The sequence below is a fragment of the Centruroides vittatus genome, unplaced genomic scaffold (assembly GCF_030686945.1).
Source record: "Centruroides vittatus isolate TY-2023 unplaced genomic scaffold, ASM3068694v2 contig_1824, whole genome shotgun sequence".
NCBI classification, from domain to species: Eukaryota; Metazoa; Arthropoda; class Arachnida; order Scorpiones; family Buthidae; genus Centruroides; species Centruroides vittatus.
The window spans coordinates 2,657,315-2,680,225 of record NW_027121123.1 but is presented as its reverse complement, the minus strand read 5'-3'; the positions used below and the strand labels follow the sequence as shown (position 1 = coordinate 2,680,225).

At 31.0% G+C, this 22,911-nt stretch overlaps 2 protein-coding genes across 2 annotated transcripts; one reads left to right on the top strand and one right to left on the bottom strand.

Moving 5' to 3' along the window:
* Positions 1 to 18,714: 18,714 nt before the first annotated feature.
* On the top strand, positions 18,715 to 21,148 carry LOC136969873 (deoxyribonuclease-1-like). The gene is made up of 9 exons (XM_067264177.1): positions 18,715 to 18,905; positions 18,981 to 19,069; positions 19,143 to 19,232; positions 19,303 to 19,403; positions 19,470 to 19,585; positions 19,654 to 19,808; positions 19,878 to 19,974; positions 20,568 to 20,619; positions 20,690 to 21,148. Exons 1-9 carry the CDS (start codon positions 18,738 to 18,740, stop codon positions 21,094 to 21,096), a joined length of 1,275 nt encoding a protein of 424 aa, XP_067120278.1. The 5' UTR covers positions 18,715 to 18,737; the 3' UTR covers positions 21,097 to 21,148.
* Positions 20,792 to 22,602, bottom strand: LOC136969880 (uncharacterized). Its single transcript, XM_067264190.1, has 4 exons — positions 22,489 to 22,602; positions 22,228 to 22,407; positions 21,952 to 22,147; positions 20,792 to 21,071 (listed from the first exon to the last, which is right to left on the bottom strand). The coding sequence occupies exons 1-4, from the start codon at positions 22,559 to 22,561 to the stop codon at positions 21,047 to 21,049; spliced, it is 474 nt and encodes a 157-aa protein (XP_067120291.1). The 5' UTR covers positions 22,562 to 22,602; the 3' UTR covers positions 20,792 to 21,046.
* Between the last annotated feature and the right edge of the window lie 309 nt (positions 22,603 to 22,911).

The following is a 22,911-nucleotide window of genomic DNA, read 5'->3' as shown; positions in this document are numbered from 1 at the left end:
CTTATTGTAATGTTTTACGGACAGTTGTTTGTTCTAGTCATTTGCAATATAGTTTTAAGTAAAAATCTATAGTTAACACGATGAGCAATATTTCAAGTACTCTCATGGAGATTGAGAATCACTAATGTAAGAATTGAATTTGTATACCAAATTTAAAATTAACTTCTTCTAAATATGAGAAGCTGTTTATCGGTATTTTGTCCGTGCAACGTGACAAGTAAATGTCGACGAAATTAATCTATATAAATATTGAACGATCATAAACGTTATTGGATTTGTCTACGAAAAATCACATTTATACAAAAATTAAAATGGCAATAATTTATTTTGAGTATGATTTTTAAAATAAGTTATATTATGCATTTGTTTTAAATTGAATATTTATTTTGACACTGCTTACCTGAAGTTCATTTTATTTCTTGATATTTTACTCTATTTTTTAAATTTTATTTTGCATTACTGTTTTATAATTTTAAATATTTATTTATTTTATTATTTTAAACTAATGTGTTTGTTCAGTATCTCTACAGTTATTATTTGTTACAAATTTAAATGTCTAGTCACTGTTAAGAAAATTATTCACTCAGGAAACATCATATGTTACCAGTCTTCCTACGAAAGTATTAATTTTTTGTGTGTAAGTTTTGATTAAATTAATTATATTCATTAAAATTGTTATATTGCTATTTGTTGCAAAAACACTATGCAAAGATACTGTACAAAAATGGTTTTTCTTTTGTTTCATTTTGAGAATTTCAGAATAATTTTAGAATTGAAAACAGGCTGTTTATATAACACTATTTATTCTTTTCTACATTCCAATTTGTAATATTACAAATGACAATTTGTGATTAACTTAAGGGAACATAATGGAGTTTATTCATTAAAAATTCTATTTGCGTTTATTGTAAATTAAAAAGTTTATATTGATCTCCAATAACAAAAAGATTTGGAATTGTTATTTTTATATTCAATAGATATATAACAAACTTATACATTTAAAATTTCGTAATTTAACTTTCCAACAAAAATAAGAAAGAAAAAAATCTATCGAACATTTATTGACATCATATCATTTAAATGTTGCATCTGATTTTGCTAAATAAATCAGGATTTTGCATATGATGTTGCTACATAAATAAGGAACAACTGCACCAATTTTATATGTAACTATCTAATGCATGTTTATGTTCTTGCAAAGTATAATACTTTATACAATAGATGTGAAAAATGTTAATGAATTGTTATTGTTTGAATCAATCAATAATTTATATACTATTTAATGTTCAAATATTTCTAGTCAACTATTTATTGTTCACTTTAAAATTAAGGGGGAAAAAATCTTGAAATGTCATTAATGAGAAAATAAAACCAGGGTTAAAGCTTTGGTGATATTTCTTTTATTGTTGATGTAAAAGTTTAAATATTGTGAAATAAATGTTTGCATTGTTTTGTTTATAAAATTTCTATGTTGTTCATGAATCACTTTGCACACACATACTAAATTATAGAAGAATCCAAGGATTGATAGCACTGATTTTACTAAGCATAATTTTGAAAACCTGAGTGAAATTTGAAACATCTATGTAATAGTAATTTACTAATAATTTTTTCAAATGCTGTGTCATAAACTTGAACACTGTTTTTCAATTTACAGTTACTTTTTGCAGTTTTAATAGGAAGACTTTCAATTGAATTGGAATTTGTGGAAATAATTTTCAGAACTTTCCAAATTTTTGTGTGTATCCGTTTACACTTTCTTCCCTATTGTTTGGATTTAGTGTCAATTGCTAAATACAGTAGTGCCCTTTTAGTAACTGCATTTTTACCTTTCCTTTCAAAAGTATTATAAGAGCATATCTGCAGTATCTGGCTTCTTGACAAGACCATAGTTGGGACAGTATTGTCTGTTCATTGAAAGATGGTCTCCAAAGAAGAGTCCCTACTCCTGGATTTAGTCTTGTTTAAATATTTCATAAATTTGAATATAAAGATTTTTGAAGTGACTATACACAAGTCGTAATTACGCCAAGGAAATTGCAACAGAAGTAAAGATAATACACGCTTTTTCCAACTACAACTAGGAAAGAATGACAGCTCCAACGAAACATGGCGTCCAAATTGTAGAATGCCAACTTACTATGTAGGACCACTAGCATGCCGAAACGATACTTTAGTGCTGAGCAGCGTCATAACACTTACATATATTACTAAATGTACGAAAAATGCAATAACTACATTGATAAAGAAGTGGGATGCCACAGAGTATTCCCCAGTTTTTTCTAATTGAATAAAATATAAACACGTCTATTTTACTTTAATATGCTTTTAAACTAATTTTATTAATATAAACGTATCTAACAAGGGGAGGGCACGTCCTGGGAAATTCACTTTGGGATGAGACTTGGTATATAGGTAGTACTCCTTTAGGATGTTCACATCCTCAAAACAAGAAAGCGCAATGGCCAGCCGATTTTAAGAAAAAGGCCTTTAAAAATTAGAGCTCAGCTTATGTACTAATAAGTTTCACTAGGTCAGCAGCTGCTGAGCAGCTCAGTTGACATCGTTCTTGGCTACTGCCAAGTCGTTCAGGGTTCAAATCTCGGTCTCAATTAGTAGTTTTTTTTTTCTTTCTAAAAATTTTTTAAAATAAGTATTTTGAATATATATAAATATTAAAATTTTATTATAATAAATAATTTCATTTAAAAAAATGTTTAACACGTATTACATGTCATTTTAATTATAATAATACAAAATAATTAATAAGTATATTAATAATAATCATCATCAACTGTTGGTAAACTGATAGTATCTTCATTCACAGACATTTTACTGTAAAATATTGAAACTATTTGTATTATGGTGTGATATATTACGGAACACTATGATCTCTTCGAAATCCAAAAGTAAACTGACACTCCAAATATCAGGTCAGTCCATAAGTCCATGCCCATTTTTATGACCTTGTGAAAAATCTTGTTTGGCTGTTGAAAATGTCAGTCTAATGTGATACTTTTCACACTGAAGTGTTAAATTGGATCTCATTTATATAATACTGTTGGAATTGGAAACATTTTAGTTGTTTATTTTTGTTAACATGGAAGTAAAGGATGAATATAAAAGACATGTTTTATACTTTTTATTTTTAAGTGGTGAGAATTAATAAGAGTAGTAACCTTCGAAAAATTTGATACAATAGAATAATAAATGAAAACTGTTGTTCCATAACTAATTATTTATAACTATTATTATCTATTATTTTGTATTATTATAATTAAAATGACATGTAATACGTGTTAAACATTTTTTAAATGAAATTATTTATTATAATAAAATTTTAATATTTATATATATTCAAAATACTTATTTTTAAAAATTTTTAGAGAGAAAAAAAAATACTAATTGAGACCGAGATTTGAACCCTGAACAACTTGGGAGTAGCCAAGAACGATGTCAACTGAGCTGCTCAGCAGCTGCTGACCTAGTGAAACTTATTAGTACATAAGCTGAGCTCTAATTTTTAAAGGCCTTTTTCTTAAAATCGGCTGGCCATTGCGCTTTCTTGTTTTGAGGATTGAACATCCTAAAGGAGTACTACCCATATACCAAGTCTCATCCCAAAGTGAATTTTCCAGGTCGTGCCCTCCCCTTGTAAGTCCAATATCACACACAAATCAATAAAGTAAAATTATTTTTTAGTGGTTCTCTCCAATAATAATAAAATAAAATATTTTTACACAAGAAAACCCATAATCAAATTATACAAATCAAAGTGAAATGAAATAATATAAATAAATCGTTAATGTATTGCAGTAAAAACCTGTTCAAAATAAAAAATTGGGTACAGTGAAATTCCGATTTACAAAGGTTTCACTATATTTTCCAATCCTGACAAGCAGTTTAGATGATTATAAAATTTTTTTTTCTTGGTTCGTTATTTTGTTCGTAGCATCCCTTAAGTCAGTAATGATTGTAAAAATTCCAGAATTTATTTTTCACATATTGTATTATTTAAAATTGGAAATCTATAGGCTTATGTTCTAACGTCTAATTTCTTTCGAAATACTGTATTCTTAACACACCAAAAAAAAAACCGTTGAACTCCGTTGCAAAATTTAGCAGAAAGATTTGTAAATGAAAGTATGCGTGCAAAATCGTTGAAGCTCTCTATCTTCAGATTAATTTCAAGAGAGGTGATCATCGACTGCAAAAATTAATTCACAAAATTCACTGTTGAGAAAGGAGGAAACGGAAGAACTCGTCCAATAATGAATGAAAAGTCACAACTTTTCATCAAGTCTAAAACATATTGTGGCAAAGAAAAGGATTGCATCAATTCAAAGAAATATTCAGCAAACTAAAGAGAAAGTATGGTTGAGTTTTTGTAAAAGTTTACGTTTTATGTCCATTTTCATTGATTCGCTTTCTGCTATTTGTATCCTGCTACGTTGTTTTCAAAAATTCGTCTTTGATGTCAAACATTTATATGTAATCAGTACATTAAATTCGCCTGAAATAGTCATAAATTTTACCTAGAAAATAGAAGAAATGTTTATGAAATCTTAACTAAATGTTTAAAATATAATCCCATAAAAAAATACTAGGATAAAGAAATTTAAATCAGTTTTAAATTCAAATAGACAAGCAATTTTGATTTGGAGTTAAAATTTCTTGAAATTTGATTAATTAAAGAATATAATTTTTAAAATCTTACCAAAAAGATTTCATTTGCTGTAGAATTGAATGATTTGAAACACTTTTGCAATAGAATTTTGTGCCTTGAATTTTAGATAAAACGGAAAATGTCGATTGTAGAGTTTCGCCCATCTATAAATATGATACAAAAGCTTAAATATGATTTCATTTGTTTAAGATTTATTTAACTTTGAGAACATAATTATTTACGAAACGTACTTTTACGGGAAAATCTCTTGTTATAACAAAAAATCCTCCACATGATATTCCGAGGGGAATTTTTCCAAATCTCTTCATGAAATTCAAAATCTAAATAAAATAAAATTTACAGAAACTGGAAAAACTTCGTCGATACGGAATAAAACGAATCATTAATATATTTAAAAATGGCAATTTACAATTTTATAAATAAATAATACCTTTAATTTTTTGGTGATGCACATTCTCACGGAACTGAATTTTCTTACTTCTTGAAATGATCCATAGGCCTAAATTACACAAAGTTACTTTCGAAGTAAGCAATATATAATTATTTTTGCAAGATTACAAAAAAAATTCATATTTAGATGGCAGATCGTTCGAGTGTTACGTTGCCTTATTCAATAAATTCAATCTTAACTACCTCAGCCATCTACCCTGTTGAAAAATCATGACCGATCTGAAGATGCAAGTGTATAAACTCTAAAGGCCATATTCACAATCAAGGGTCAAAAGTTAGAAATTAGTGGATTACCGTTCACTTTACTTTTAGTATGTGAACTTTACAGCACTGTTTACAAGTTAACCAATTAGTCTTACCAGAGAGGCACTCAGATACTTGTTTTCAAAAGCAGGGCGAACGAAGTCGCCCTGCTTTTTTTTTTTTTTTGTTTTGAACTTACAGTAGAGAGTCGAAAATCGGCACCCTGGTAATCGGAATCGCCCGATAATCGGCACGATTTTCAGTCGGACTGTGTCGTGCTGAATCGAACGTTTTTGATACTAAATTTACTTCTAAAGTATAATTTTCATGTTTTTATATTCTTCAATATATTTATTTTGTTTGTACAAAATAAAGAAATAATTTTTAACGATACGATAGCCTCGATTATTATAAAAATTTTCGTTAGGCTTAAAATCGGCAAAAATTCAACGCGAAGCGACACGCAACGGAGAAAAATTTGAACATCGGACAGGTTAATATATTTTTTCGTACATAGACCGTAATCGGAACAAATGACTAATCTGAACAACCCCAGTCCCCAATTGATGCCGATTTTCGACTCTACTGTATTTTGTGAACATGTAGGTTGGACTTCAGACAATGTACAGTACCTCGACCAAAAAACTGAAAAAATTGCTTCTTGCACAGTTTTTTTTTCCGCTGATTACGAATATATAGGTCATTTTTTGGCGCATTTAAGCCGTTTTGCAGATATTGCGCTACAAAGTTGCTCTTTGCCCATACAAAACTCCATAGACGGTGGCGCCTCCATTGACAGTGGCGGTTCAAACTCGGCGCCGGTTAGCGTCCTAGCAATTTACGACTGCATTCCTGCTTCTAACTCTAATTCTAGATCCTCTATTGTGAATACGGCCGTGAGAACACAATTTCCCTAATTTTCATGTAATATAAAATGTTTAGCTTTTTGCATCTGGTTCTACACTTACAACGTATTCAGGGCCGGATTTTAGGCGATTGGTGCCAATCGAGCCCCGCGCTTGGAGGGGCCCTGCATCACGTCAAAATTTATATATTTAAAAATAGTACAGTACATGTTACAAAAATATCTAGGTATATTATTATTAAAAATAAAACAACATATTTCAATATGTAAATTAACAGTTAATTAATTTTGTTATTTAAAGTTTGAGGGGCCCCGCAAAAAAAAATTCAATCGGGCCTCGCACCTATTGGATCCGGCGCTGAACGTATTATTAAAATTAATTCTATAACTATTAAACTAAAATCATTTAATGCATTAACACTGATTTGCCTATGCAAATGTTAAATTAATATCACTTAATAGGCGCATTATTAGATTAATAAGAATTCTGCTTGTAAAAATAACTTATATAATTCTCTTTCTTGATCATAGATGATATGTTTATTAGAATGATAAATCATTTTATTATTTATATTAGATGCTATTATGGCGATTAAGTGTGCTTCGAATCTATTTATCCTAAAGGATGACATAAATAAAAATGTAATTCTTTAATGCAATGCTACTAGCATACGTTTTATAATTCAATATTTTAATGTAATCTGTTATAACAAATTACGAAATTTTCAGAAAATTACTGTAGAACATGTTAATTAAAAACGAAATGTTATTAGTTATAAAAAGTTGTAGCAATAAATATGTAAGGATTCATACTGATATTTCCAGTAACGTAACAATAATCGACAACAGGAGACCCAAAATAAGCGTGCAAATTTGAATCGATACCTGTAATATTGTGGATGTAGCCACAGGCGCAGTGGATGAAATGTAAACTTTTATGGTGTACAGTAACTTCTATAAGTGCATTTGTCACATTTTCAAATCTTTTTCTGTACTTATTTGATTTTTTTCTTAATTTACTTATTTGCAAAGATAAGGGAGAACCAAAAACACGAAGAAATAAGTTACTGGTAGAATTAACAAGCAGATGTTGCTCAGGCATAAAATAACAACAGCAAAGATTAAGATTATTAGATTATTTCGTACTTATTCTTCTATGTTATATTATAGTACTGTATTTGATTTATATTTACAAAGGTTATCTTACGTAAGAGTTTATCACATCGAATGATCAATCTAACACATTTTAAAAATCCTTTAAATTGTGTTCAGTAGAGGAATAAAGAATTTTTAAAAAGTGTTAGATTGGTCATTCGATATGATAAACTGTTATGTAAAATAACCTTTAACCTTCTATTACGTAAAATAACCTTTATAGAGTTATATAGCCGATTTTACCCGTTTTCACCAGGTGCGAGAATTAGGTCCTCCTCTTCCGAGGCTAATTAGAGAAGTTTTAGATGAATCTAAAAATAAGTTCGATTTTCCGCGAAAACGCAAAAAACCGCATCTAAAATAGTACGGTAGAAGCCGAGTTTTTCAGGGTAATCCTAAACCCTCTCTTCTCCCCGCGCGGTGAAATTTTCAAAAATTCCTTCTTAATGTGTATTCTCATGGCGTACCCTAACTGTGTACCAAAATTTCAACTTTCAACTCCTAACTGTTTGGGCTGTGAGCTTATTATTATTATTATTATTATTATTATTATTGTTGTTGTTGTTGTTGGGTTAAGTGAGATTTACTCGGTTAACACCGGTGGCTGTATACTATGCCGGACCAAAGTCAAGGCATAGTAACCAAAACAGAAATTAAAAAAGTGTATCAGTGTGTGTGTCTGTATTCAAGAATTTTCTCACAATATGACATGTATTCAATATAGTGGCCTTCTGTAGTGTGATGTATGTGTTTCTATTCAATTCTAATGTGTCCAGGCTTTTGTGCAGCGTGTGTGGTATGACACCTGTAGAGGAGAGAACAACAGGTACAATAAGCACCCTATCCATCCTCCACAGATGCCTTATTTCCTGGGCGAGTTCTGTGTACTTGCTAATTTTTTCAGTGCATGTGTTTTGTACATTGTGAGTGTTTGGAATGGATATGTCTATAATGTATGTTATTTTATTGTGTTTGTCACTGAGTGTGATGTCTGGTCTGTTGTGGTAAATTGTTTTATCTGTGATTATGGCTCTGTCGTAGTACATTTTGTGCGTGTTGTTTTCCAATACTGTCTGTGGAATGTACTTGTAGTATGGTTCGTGGATGTCTAATAATTTGTGTTTCTTTGCAAGCTTTTGGTGTATTATATTTGCTACTTGATTATATCTGTGTAGAAATCTGTCTGTGCCAAGAGCTTGCAACCAGAAGTGATGTGTTGTATAGTTTCTGGCATGACGTGACATTTTCTACATGTGTCATTTGTGAGTGTTGTATCTTTGAGTATGTGTTTTCTGTAGTTTTTAGTATTTATGACCTGATCCTGTATGGCAATCATGAATCCTTCCGTCTCCCCAAAGAGGCATCCCCGAGCTAACCAGCTGTTTGACGCAGTTTTGTCAACAAAATCCTGGGCCAGATCATAAGGATGCCTGCCATGGAGTGCCTTTTGAGCCCACGATTGCTTCATGATGTCTATGCTTTTTATATGTTGTGTTGTGTCCATATGATGTGAGTGTAAGTTTAATGGTGTGTTATTTGAGTCTGCTAGAGTTACTGCTTTATGTAATTGTGATGTTTCTTGTTTTTTGTAGAAAAACTCTCGCAGTGACTGTATTTGTTTGTAGTGAAGGTTAACTATGTCAATCAGGCCACGTCCGCCATCTTTACGTGGAAGGGTTAATCTTTCTGTGGCGGATTTAGGATGATGTTGTTTATGCTTAGTAAGTGTTGTTCTTGTTTTCATTTGGAGTTGCTCAAGATCTGTGTGAGTCCAATGTATAACTCCAAAAGAATATGTGAGTACTGGGATGACATATGTGTTTATTGCTTTAACTGTGTGTTTTGCATTTAACTCTGTTCTGAGAATAGCATTTAACCTACTTTGGTATTCTTTAATTAATCTTTGCTTTATTTGTGCATGTTCTGTTAGTTTGGCCTGTTGGAATCCTAAATACTTGTAGAACTCGTCCTCTTTCATGGATTCAATAACGTCTCCATTTCCAAGTGCAAAATCTTCTTTCTTCAGGATTCCTTTTTCTATGTGAAGTGTTTTGCATTTATCTAGGCCAAATTTCATTTGTATGTCCTTGGTGTATGAATGTGTGATTTGTAGGAGTTGATGAAGTTGTTTTTGTGTGGATGCATAAAGTTTTATGTCATCCATGTACATGAGATGTGACAGTGTAAACTGTGTTGTTTTTTCATGTCTGATATTGTAACCATATTGCGTGTTGTTTAACATGTTGGATAATGGATTCAGGGCTAGGCAGAACCAGAGAGGACTCAAGGAATCTCCTTGAAAAATTCCTCGCCTAATAAAAATTTGCTTTGTTTGTATGGAAGTGTTACTAACACTTAGATGTAGTGTTGTTTTCCAGTGCTGCATAGTGTTTTGAAAGAATGCAATGAGTGATGGATGTATTTTGTACATGTGTAGAATATGTAGCAGCCAACTGTGTGGAACACTGTCGAATGCTTTTCTGTAGTCTATATATGCCATGTGTATGTTTCTGTGTTGTTTGTGTGCTTGCCGTAGAATGACTGAATCTATGAGTAACTGTTCTTTGCATCCCCTGTGATTTCTACGGCAACCTTTTTGTTGTTCCGTTAGAATGTCGTGTTCTTCAACATGTTTGTATATTTTGTTTGCAATACAGGATGTCAATAATTTGTAGAGTGTTGGAAGACATGTAATTGGTCTGTATTGTGTGGGGTCTGTGGTGTTGTTGTTTTTGGGTTTCATGTAGGTGATGCCCTGAGTAAGAAAATTAGGCATGTCTTGTGGATTGATGATGATGTGTGTTAGATGTTTAGCTAGTTCCTGGTGCAGTGATGTAAACTTTTTGTACCAGAAATTGTGAATGTTGTCTACACCAGGTGTCTTCCAGTTGTGTGCTCTGTTAACAGTGTATTGGAAATCATGTATGTTTATTTCAGCACAGGGCATAGTTGGTATGTTGTGCAAGTTTCTGTTCTCCTCCTCGATCCAGCCTGCATCAGCATTGTGCGTGACAGCACTGGACCAAAGAGAAGACCAATATGTTGTGAGTTCTTCTTCTGTTGGTGTGCCACTGTGCTGTGTATCAGTGTTTGCTTTGTTATTGATTTGTCTGTAAAAGAGTTTTTCATTGTTTGTAAATAATTTATTTTGTTGTTTTCGTAGTGTACATGTTTTGTATCGTTTGAGTCTACGTGCTTTGGCAGCAAGTTTTTGTTTTAGTGTATCAATGTATTCTGTAATGCGTGTGTTGTGATGTTCGTGTTTTGTGTGTGTTTTTATTTTCTTGAAAATGTTTTTGAGCTGTTTCCTTAATTTGGGTGTTATGTTGCTTTTAGTGTATTGTGTCAGCCTGCCTAATTGCTGTCTAATGTCATTTATTTGTATTTCTATTCTTCTCTGCCAGGCAGGCTTGTGATAGTATTGTGTTTTCTGTGTATTTGTCTGTGATTGTACTTTCAGTCCATGGTGTGTCACTACTGTGACTGCCCCAGCATAAACTAATGTATGAATGTCTGCGAGTGTAGAAATTGAATGAATGTAGTGTGGTATTAAGTGAGTGTTTACATAATTTAGTGTTTTTCCTACTTCCTTTGACATGTTGATTTTTGGTATTCGTGGTCGTTGTGTGGGATCTGTGCCTGTATATTTAGTGAGTGTTTCCTGAAATATAAGTGAGAGCGTATTAACTGAATCCATGTCTATGTTATCAGTGATGGACGAGGAAGTGTCTGTAGTATCATTAGTGGTAATTGTTGTATGTGTGTTATTATCAATGCTTGTTGCTGGATTATCCTGACAGGTTACATGATCTTCATTAATGTTAGATGTTTCTGTCTGTTGATGTATTTGATCAGCAACCTGTTGTTTGATAAGTTCAAGTGTTGTTTGTGGAATAAGGTTGTTGTGTATAATTGTTCTTTTTTGATCAACAACCCTTTGTTCAGTGACAGTGAGGTGAGGATATTGTTGTGTGAATTTATGGTGTAGTTGTTGTCTGTACGCTGTCATGTTTGTTTCGAGTTTTGTGATCGTGTAGTAAGTACGGATGATAAACTCGTTCATTTCTACTGTCCATTTCATCCGTTGGCGTGGTTTTCCAGCCTTTGTGGTCTGTGGATGCATTGCCACAGAAACACCAAGGCTGGGTTGGTTCCTCATATCTGTTGAGGGTATTGCAGTAGCCATGCTTGGGCCGGTGCTGCTTTCGCCACCGGTAACCAGGGGAGACTGTGGCCTATTTTTCGAACGTGAGCCTCTGCCTAACCCACGAACGCGGACCTTGTTAACCCGGGCGACGTCCGAGCCGGTATCACACTTTGATCTAGTTATCACCATAATAAATATCTCCACAGAATGTGGGTGTGGTCACTCTTAGCTTCATTTCTCCCCATAGACCTTACTGGCATGGGTGTCCCTACCAGGAGCTTGTGCTCCAGCCTGCATTGCCCTATGGATCAGTAAAATTACTGGGCTCTCCCACCACGATCAGGTGGTGACCACAGGAGAGCTATTATTATTATTATTATTATTATTATTATTATTATCAACAACAACCCATCTCGTTATATTATAAGATAATTCAGATCTGTTCGATATTTCGTTTTATATTTTAGCATGAGTAAATAAAACGAACGTTTAGAAATTTGTTTTAGTCTATATTTTAAAAAAAACCATTATAAATAAATAAATGTACTTACTGAAGATGAAATAGAAGATAGAAGAAATGAAGATACCAGAAACATAAAAGAATTCAACAAGTTATGGAAAATAAAAATAAATTTACTCAGTAAATCCATTTCATTCAAAAATGCCTTGAAATCAAATGAAATAACATAAATCCAAGTACTGCAATAATATACCACAGCTATTACATTTTCGAAATTATCGTTGAAATATTGAATTTGTGAAGTCAGCTCTCTGCTTCAGTGTTAGCAATTGTATTTGTGTATAGAACTGCCGTAGATTGTTACTGTTCTTTATACTATTCTGCTCTTCAAATAAAGATGAATAACGATATTTCACAATAATTCCAAGGAGAAACGTAGAGAATATTATATGTATTGTACATCCGAACAAATTGCAATCGTGGATAACCATAAATATCGAGCAGAATAGAGCAATATTCTCTCCTTCTTTTTTTGCAATGAGAGGATATCTTATTAAAACTATATTACTCGATTGAATGAGGACAACGAGGAACGATACAATCATAGCTTTATTCATATGTTTTTGAATTCTTTCTAACTTTTTCTTCTCCTTTCTGGACATCAATAAACTCATTATGAATTTTATTTTATTCCTACGAAGCGTAGAATATGTGAAAGCCCATATAAATGCTACTTGAATCATTAATATTACAGAAAAATGTTTACGTCCTGAAAATAAAGATAGCCACGAATTGCAAGGTAATCCACGATGGTCGGTAAAGAGGAATAAGAGTGTTAGCATATAATATAAAGTGTTACTCCAGAAAAGTATTTCCACAAACTGTGAATATATCTCAATCAATCTATTTCGCTTATTTCTCAAATGGTGGCATCTTTCTACACATTCAAGTCCATAAACTCGCAAGACTTCAAAAGAAGGGTTTATTAAGCATCTCATACAGAAACATTCAGGTTCCGTCATTTTTTGTAATGTTCATAAAGTTCAATGGGCATAATATTTTAACGTTCAGCGTTTTGTTATTGAGATATTTATGATAAAAGTTGGAAAGTTGATATATTGATATATGAAAAAGGCTTTCATTTAATATCCTGCGAATTCTAATAAATCTATGTAAAGAGATAGAGCTTGAATTTTAGCTAGAATTGCTGCTACATTTCACCTATCTTCAACTCAAAAGATTTGACTTAATTAATTCCTCCATCTATAGTGCTTTATTTCATAAATTTCACTTATGTAAACTCAATGAAATGTTTATAATCTTAATTTTCTGGGTCATTTAAAGTGGGTATATAATGCATTAACCATTAGCTAATGTATAAATCCATCTAATTTTTAGTCATATTATCAATATTATTGAATCAATCAATTTAATTGAATGCTATTAATGAATTAAATCGTAACGACATTAGGTATCGCTTTTTGATTTTCGTGACTACGTCAGTGTGAATCATGAGTTGCCAATTCAGCGGAAAATTCGCTAAATTTGTTTTATTTTGTTTTTTTATTTGTATTGACGAGTATTATTTGAATTTTCTCGTAATTCATATTTTTATTTAGAACAGGAGTTCATAAATATTATGAACTCGCGAGTCTTTTACATTAATAAAAGTATATTCGGGAACCTCTTAAGTTTTCCTGTTAATATTTTTCTACAGAGTTAAATTTAATAGTAGATTAAGATAAATAAAACATTATTTAACAGGAATAAATTTATGTATTAAGGTAGTATTTTAATTTTTATATGCTGATGTTATTGAAAAATTAATTTTAAAAAGTTGTTTAGGCAGATTACAGTTGAAATCTCTGATCTAGAGCAAATATAAGAATATTTGAGTTGATATAGTTATTTATTATACAAAATATTTATTTATTTGCTTATTGTATAGACTTTACGTGAGTTGTCCGCTATTACTGTGGATAAGACAACTAAGTTGGGAATATTGCGTTGATAAACCTTATGACCAAAAGGAGTTCGGATTTGGGAAAGATTGTGACTTTAGAAATGATAGGCTAATCACTCTCGTACGAACGATGTTGTTGCAATAAGGCTAGAACAATTAAGCTGTAATTGCTAATGGTAAAAATTTAGGAAGAATCTACTACTTAGTTTTAAGGTGGTGCTTTTGATTTAATTTAAAGAAATTTTAAGGGTTTATAAAATTAAATATGTGGAAAACATCTTCAGAATCTCTGGAATAGTTAAACTAATCGTACCATTTTTTTTGCCTAGAAACAAAATGGAATCTAAGTTTACTCTTAATTTAAGGGTTTGAAAGACAGAAATGTAAAATGAGTTTTTTTTTCTTCAGTTATATTTTAAATACTTTCAACAATCATTAAGAGCGCCTAATTACGAAGAAACAATAGAAACTAATTTAATAAAGAACGCATTGTTTTGAAGAATTTCTTTCGATCTTCGTATTATCAAAATTAATTTATGAAATGGAAATTGTGAAAATTATCTGTCACGAACGATTACAGGAAGACCGGGATATTTTTATACTTCGAAAATTATTATGCAACAGCAGCGATCGACTGAATGCCATGATGCAGCAAATCTCAACAACAGGCGATATCACTCTTCACCTTCCAATTCCCTACAACATTATGTCGCAAATTATCGAGTTTATAGAACGTGCTGAAAGAGAATTTGTTTCCTTAGAAAATGCGATGGATGTTTACTTCGTCAATTTAACGTTTGAATTTAAAGGTCTTAAAGAACATTGCATTCATCATATTGGTAAAGAAATCACCTGCGAGAATGTTTGTTTTATTTATGATTTTGCATGCAAATACGGTGAATGTCTTATACAATTGATGTGCTGGCAAAAATTTGATAATGATTGGAAGGAAATATTCCTTTGTAACGACGAGTACTTGTGATGTAAAGAAAGTACAATTCTTACTCTCATTTCTCGACCAATATATAAAACATTAGAAGAAGAAAATATTTTCTGGATCTTTCACAAGTGGGCCATTAATAGAGTTACGGCAAGAAAATCTCTTCGATCAATTATTCTTCTTTATCTACCGAGAATTCACTTTCTTACCATGGATCCAGTGTACCTGAAAGAACAACTCTTCCCTAGAGTAATCGATAGTGTTCTGACAAGAGAAGAAGTGCAAGCTATAACACATTATTGTCCCGGTAATTTAACAGAAATTCCGAAGACTATCTGCAAAATAGTAACAAAGAGAACTGAGGAGAATTTGGACTCGTGATGTGGGGCACCATCTGCATAAAGATTGCAGTGTTCAAAATATTTTTCTGCTGCAGTACTGGAATGAAGTTTCGGAGAATATCTCTGTATCTAGTGGCAATAACAGAACATGTCAATGGCCAGTAGCAGTGTTTTCTTCAAAAAATAAAGGACAAGAATACTGTTAATCTATAAAAAAAAGAAGTGACTGTTTTTCTACAAGTCTGTGACATACATTGCAACTCGTTCCTGAACTTTTTTGAAAGTTTAATGCGAAACTTGTAACCGTTAAAAGAAAAATTTTAAACAAAATATATAAAATTTCCTTTTAAAACGAATGAAATAGTAGAGAAAGCTCCCTTCAGCATTGAATTTATATTTTAATACAAGTGAATGATAAATTTACATCAAGAATAACTTGTGATTTATATCTGTTTAGAAAAATAACAGGTTGAATTTATATCTTTTCTAAACATTTCTAATAGAGTTTTTATATTATTTTCGGCGTCAGACAAAACAGTAGACGTCATATAATTTACAATAGATGTAATATTTAATTTTAGAATGTTTCCGAACACTTCACAATTGGAAAGTCCTGTATTGGCATTATCAAGAATAGCGATAACACATATGTATGTATCTGCCACAAAATCGTTGACGTATTTTTCTAAAGTTGACTCTAGCGTAGGTCCAAATGATGATGCAACACATCGTGCTAAATTGATTAAATTATTCGGATCATTACTAATACAAATCTTTCCGAGCAAGCACATGATATCTGCGAAATTTGGCAATATTAGCGCGTCAATAATAGTTCCAGTGGGGCAGTCAAGTGTAGGAATCTTTTCCAGACATCGGTTCAAATATTTCGACACATTCTGAAAAAATTCAACAAATATATCAATACGGAAAACGAATCAAAGATTATTTTGACTGTTTGGTTCATACAATAGTACTTTCTATATTAATAAAGAGAACGCTACGGAAATTAAATACATATATCTTACAATGTAAATCCTATGAAACACGATAGGTAATTGCATCGGTTAAAATAATAATAATAAGTCTAGCAACGAATTGCGTAACGTTTACGGCTGTTATAAGATCTTATTTTAAAAATAACTTTTATATTATTAATCATAATAAATAAATAAAATTGTGTATGGCACCATCAGAAGAAGGGTTTCCCGAATCCAAAATTGTAAAAATCGTGGAGCGGTCATTTTTTGCCGATCGCCATACTTTCCCTCTGTTATATACAGTATAATAGAGCCGGGAAAGTAAAATATTTTAATTTATTTGTAATAACAAAAAGCATGTAATAAAGTATTAAAGCTTTTCAACATTAATTAAAATTAAACAAATATTACAATACTGTACATAGAATAATGTTAATTAAGATTTTCACTTACATAAAATGTTTCATCCAAATGTTCAAGGAGTGGAATGCGAATCGGCTTAAAGTTATTTGGCATAATCTCATTCAACATCACGGTAAGTTGCGGTGAGAATTTTACACCTGAAAGATAAATAACAATTAAAAATAATTTTAAAATAGATTCATTCTAGTAATTAAAATAAACAGAAACAACTAATTTTACTAATCGAAGAAAACAAAGAGCATTATTGTTTACCCAAAATAAAGAAAAGCAACAAGAACTTCATGATTTTTCTATTATCTACTGGAAAACAAGAAGAGAAAACCGTAATTTTCAACTGCTACTAGCAATGCAGAATATTCTTCTGTTAACACGTCTGACGAATCCACAGATGCAAAATTGAAGCTGTGACGTCCTGTATAAACAAGGTTATGTAAAGGCAGAATTTGCATTTGTTTCAGTTGCTTATTTAACATACATATTTATTCGAATATAAAGAATAAAACGATTAAATTGCACCTGTAAATTTTGAATATTTCATAGCTTTTATTCGTACAAGCAGTCGATTTAATATTTTAGTAGTGTCTTTTTCCTGTACAGTGCATCATACTTTTCCTATTAACAAGGGAATCACTCCTGTCATCTACCTAACTTCGTTCTGGAGAAAATTTTGAATTGAAATAATCCGACTTACAATCAAAATCGGAAGTTCCTATAAAATTAATGGAGACCTCCAGCTCCTAAGCTTTCCATATCTGGTCTCGACTTTCGTCTATCATTAAGGAAGGACAGACACACAACGTTCACCAGTGGGAATTTATAGGTCTGCAATTTTAAAATTGCAGCCCAATTATGCAGCCTAATTATTTTAATGATTTTTTTCCCCTGGTCTGAGAATAGTTAATTTTAGTAGAATATTTTCATAAATATGAGTAATTATTGTAAACCAGACTGTGCAATAGGAGTTTCCCTTTTACTGATATTTCTACGATGTAATTTTAATGGGAATTTTTTAAAGTCCATTAATTTAGGATACTTACAATCAGAAGTTTTTAAAATGTGAAATTATAAATTCGCAAATAAAATGCATTAGTTGAAATTTAACGAGTAGAATTAGCTACTTAAATATTTAATTTATATTTTTTCTCAACTTTATAGAAGATATATTAGATATAATAAGCAATTAAGAAACTGCAGTAGGTGTGAAATCGGTAAAAAAAAAAAAGACCCCTCTCCAGATTTTTACATTTTTGGACTCAGAGGACCTTGAAACATCAAGAAATTCAAAAAAAAAAAATTCGGAGGTTTTTCATGTATATACCGATGTTTGTGTATGTGGGGGGGGCACGATTTTGTTCACCCAATTTACAGCTTAATAACTCCCGTGCTTTTTGTCGAAAGCTCCTGAAATTTTGCAGGAAAGTTTGTGTATTAGGGACATTGATGCCATTAAAATTTAATAATTAAAGATTAAGGGGTTGGAGAGATAATGGGGATCGTGTGTATTTCTAGTAGGGTCGGACTTAATGACGATTTTATTTATTATTAGCATTTGTAATATTTTATAAAACCCACCCCTACTCTTAAAATTAAGGTTTTTGCAATTTTATAATAGTTAAAAATATAAAAAGTTTTAAAATAAAATATCATAACAGATGGCGCCACTAAAAATATTATATGTTGCTGGGAAAATTGAATAATTCGTTGCTGGTTTAATATTATAGCTATTAATTTACTTTTATTATATTTGCAGTAGGCCCATGTTTCACATTCCGTACATGAAGGAGAACATGATTTAATTTAATAAGCATATATTACATTTTTCTATAAGTAAATACGACGATTTTTGAAGTTATTTTGTATTTATTATTTATTCACAAAATTAAATATGAAAAATCCTGACGTTTTCACACAAACGTTTCGTACCGTTGATTTACATTTTAAGTTAAAATTCTGGATATGATTCATCCATTCACAATCGAAAGTAGAAACTACGAGTTCAAAAGCAAAAATTCGTAAATGTTTTCGTTATTAATATATTTTATACATTACGATTAATGTCTGAATAGAGTTAAATCTTACATTTGAAATGTTCTGGCATTCATTGTTAACTGTATCTGTGTTATTCCTGCGCGGTTTGTGTTGTAATGAGGGTTCGGCAGTGATTCATCCTCATCTAAGTATCGCCTCATTTAACATTCAGAATTTCGGAGATAAAAAGTTCTGTAAGAAGGATGTTGCTAATGTTATTAAAAAGGTATTGCTTAAATATATTTATTTTATTTTTAAATTTAAAATAAGCATTTTATGATAACGTTTTAACGTTTTGTAGATTATTACACGTTACGATTTAATTTGTTTGCAAGAAATTGTCGCGCAGAAACGGGACTTTTTATCTAATTTGCTGAATGATATTAATCGGTAAGTAATAAATAAATAATAAAAGATACGAAGAAACTATTGAATTTTAATTTTTTCTCATTTTTTTTCTTAGAATTTCATCAAAGGGACAATATGCAATGGCAATAAGTAAATCTCTCGGAAGAAACTCAACTAGTAAAGAGAATTATGCATATTTTTATAGGTATATATTATTCTTTAAATGTGTTATTTAGTTAAGCTGTATATCATTTAATTAATTATTTTGTAATCAGAACGAATCGACTGACGGTTGCTGAAGTACAAGTCTATCCAGATCCAAACAAACTTTTCTTTCGTCCTCCTTATATAGCATATTTGCATTCGCCAACAACGAGTAAGCCAGAAAATCATTTTTAAAAGGAACTTGTGCTATTTTTAATTTTGTGTATTCTTTGTTTAGGATGGTTGTCCTCATTTATCGCAATTTGCGTCCACATAAAACCCAACAAATCGGCTAATGAAACCAGTGCATTAGCGGAAGTATATGACTATGCCAAGAAATTATATCGTAACGAGGTAACCGCACTTTCGTCTGTGGTATATAAATAAACTTTATACATTAATAATATAAATATATATAACAGAATAGTGTTATTATGGGAGATATGAATGCTGCTTGTAAAAATCTACGCGTGAGCGAATGGTCGAATATATCTTTGTGGACACGACCAGAATTTCTTTGGTTAATTAACAGTAGTGTCGATACGTCTACGTACACATCTAGTTGCGCCCACGACAGGTAACTCTTGTATTTATTTTTTATTATTGTAATGCGTATCGATATATATTTTTTATTTTTCGTACGCAGAATTATAATAACTGGAGACGAAATGAAGCAAGATACTATATATAACTCTGTTAAAGCGTTAGATTTTCAAGCTGAATTTAATGTGACAGAACAACTGGTGTGTATTTTATATATAAATATGAAATGTATTATAGACACTATATAAATCTAAGATAATCAGGATCGTCTTTGTGCAAACTTTCAAAAAACTGTCCCCTTGAAAGTCGATATAAGTAATTAAAAAATTAAACAATCGATTGAAGTGTACTGTACATAAGTTAACACAAGATACAATAGAGGCGGATGCGCACGTGCGGCAAGATTAAGGCGATATCGAATGTCGACGACATATTTAACTAATCACCTATTTTATTTGTCAAAGTCAAAAGAGACGATTGGTTGCAGCAGTCGTTGACGTTCAACACCAGTCTTACGCGCCGTGTGTATCCGTCTTAACACAATGACAATACCAGACACGAGCAATCACGGCTATATTATGTCTAAATGAATACAGACAGGATACATCATACGGATATTGTGTATATAATTCTTGGATTTCATGATGCCATAAAAATAACTTTCATTATATATTAAATAAATTAAAATTTTGCAGCCGCCCTTGTACAGTGAACAATTGCACACTTACATGATCCCTGATACTTTGATATTGTAAAATATTGTTAAATCTTAATTGTAATTATATCCTTGCAGACTAGACAAGTATCGGATCATTATCCCGTAGAATTTCACTTAAGAGGAAAAGGTAATTTTACAATTTAAATGTAATACAATACTTAATAAATACAATTATAAAATTTTGTTTAATGTTTCAGTTCCTAACGTGTTCGTTGATAATATTCTCACGGATATCTGCATTAGTGTTTATGATAAAAGACCAAGCAAACGCGTGTTTCAAATGTTAGAAAATAACAATATTCGTAGGTTGAATTTTAACGTGTACAAGGACTTTAATGGAAGTAGAGCGAGATTTACAGCCATTAAGAAAGCGACAAACGTTCAAGATGTATTATCTTTTCTGGAAGACTTCAACAAAATGTCGAATTACGTTTTAAGTCCCGAAACAATTGAAACTATTCGTTTTAAAGCAAAACACGGATCTCTGCTGGACTCGGGAAGTTACAGTTCTATTGTCAATGCAAAATATACTTTAAATATTGACTGTAATTTAATTACTGGGTTGTGTGTAGTTTATACCTGCAAGCAAACATTTTTTAATTAATTTTTGTGTAAATTATGTATAATTTTAAATTATATAATTGTCTGAATTGTATATTCCTTTAAAGAATTTAATAAGGTAATAACTATCTATTTAGTATGATATGTAACATTAATTAAGCATTTATTCGTGTAATTTTATATACGTTGAAAGCACTATTGAATTATTCACATGGATCACTGCTTAAATGAAATTAATAATAATTAAATTATTTTTATTTTTGTTATAATAAGATCACAGTCATTATAAAAACAGAGCTGATGTATGAGAAAACATTTACTGTTGCTATAGTTTTCATTAACAAATATGGAATGTTATCATATCGTTTTCAACTGCATGATTAGGACTTTTAAAATCTATAAGCAACTGTGGAATGTGTTAGTATCAATTAAACATTTATACATTTACAAGAAATTTTATCATCTGTATGCTTCGATTATTATTTTCTAGTTTATTTACATTATAAAACGAAATAACAAAAATAAAAACAAAGTTTTATTCATTTTCGTAAGTTTATTTATATTAGAGTACTAAGAAGAAGAAGGCTTATATTTCTTTAATTTTGTTTGGGTAATTTGCATCATTCATACTTAAGCGTGCAATACAAGAACTATAGTGTTTAATCACATTAAAAAATTACATACAAAACTTAAATGTGTTTCATATATATATATTTGTATTTTGCATAATTCTTTACATAATTAAGTGCAGAATTTCGGCAAATTGTTAAAATAATTCGATAAAATATCAAATATTTCATAACTCGAAACGTTTTATAATTGTCGAATAATACCAAGGTATTTGTATTTGAAATAGAACTACATATTTATAAAAAAAAAAAAATTAAATGTAAATTACTCAGAATTTCTGTTTAGTTGTGGTGCTTGGCATTCAGATACTGGAATACAAATGCCTCCACTTCTAGCAAATTCTTTCTTACATGTGCAAACGGGATGAGGTCGGAACGGATATCCAGTATAAGCTTTGCCTGGACCGGTACAAACTGTAAATCGTCCACTTAAATTTAATTCTCTATTCGGTTCTTGGCAGATACCTGATAAAGAGATACAAATATTTCAAACCGTAAAAGCACGGCTTTAACAAGTTCATAAATTATGTGAAAATTATACTTACGCTGACCACATTCTTTTAAAGAAATGCAATGGTTTGTACTTTCTTCTCTAATTAAACCAGGTTTACATATGCATCCGGGATGTTTCGGTCGTTGCAGACAAGGCTCTTTGAGTAGATTTTTGCAAGACGCTTCGCAACCCGCTTTCACATATACTTCATTCACTCCACACACTCCTTCGGCTAATTATTTTAAAACACTAGATTATTAAAGATCTGTAGAAATTTATAAACTATTTAAATTATTATTTCGACTATACTTACTTATACCGCTTCCATCTACAACCCAGAGGATGAAAATCAGACAAATTCCGCAACTGAGAACGACTTTGTACATTGTTATAATGCACGGAACATGCGATATATGACGCAAAAATAAGTGAACGACACATTATAAATTACTTATCGATAATTTCGTTTTATTTCGAAAGGAGTGGGAAAGTCCTTGAACAAAACATTTACACAATCAATTCTTAGAGAAGATGACCTAACCGGATGAAATTTTTATAAATTAATTCAACATAAATAGTATTTTTATAACACATATACTGTATATATTTAACATTTTGGGATGTATTTTTATTAACTTTAGTAAATATTCTAGAAAAATTACTTATACAAAAATATCTCATATCATATTTATATTAAGAACAAAACATTTAATACACTGTGCTTTTAACATAAAAT

Bases quoted from the DNA above. Each gene is read 5' to 3' on its own strand.
- LOC136969880 (XM_067264190.1), bottom strand. From the start codon at position 22,561: ATGTACAAAGTCGTTCTCAGTTGCGGAATTTGTCTGATTTTCATCCTC. The intron at 22,408-22,488 runs GTAAGTATAGTC...TAAAATAATTAG, and splicing joins TGTAGATGGAAGCGGTATAA to CCGAAGGAGTGTGTGGAGTG. The intron at 21,072-21,951 runs GTAATTTACATT...GTTTGCTTGCAG, and splicing joins CAACTAAACAGAAATTCTGA to GTATAAACTACACACAACCC.
- LOC136969873 (XM_067264177.1), top strand. From the start codon at position 18,738: ATGTTCTGGCATTCATTGTTAACTGTATCTGTGTTATTCCTGCGCGGT. The intron at 18,906-18,980 runs GTATTGCTTAAA...AACGTTTTGTAG, and splicing joins TTGCTAATGTTATTAAAAAG to ATTATTACACGTTACGATTT. The intron at 19,975-20,567 runs GTGTGTATTTTA...ATATCCTTGCAG, and splicing joins TTAATGTGACAGAACAACTG to ACTAGACAAGTATCGGATCA.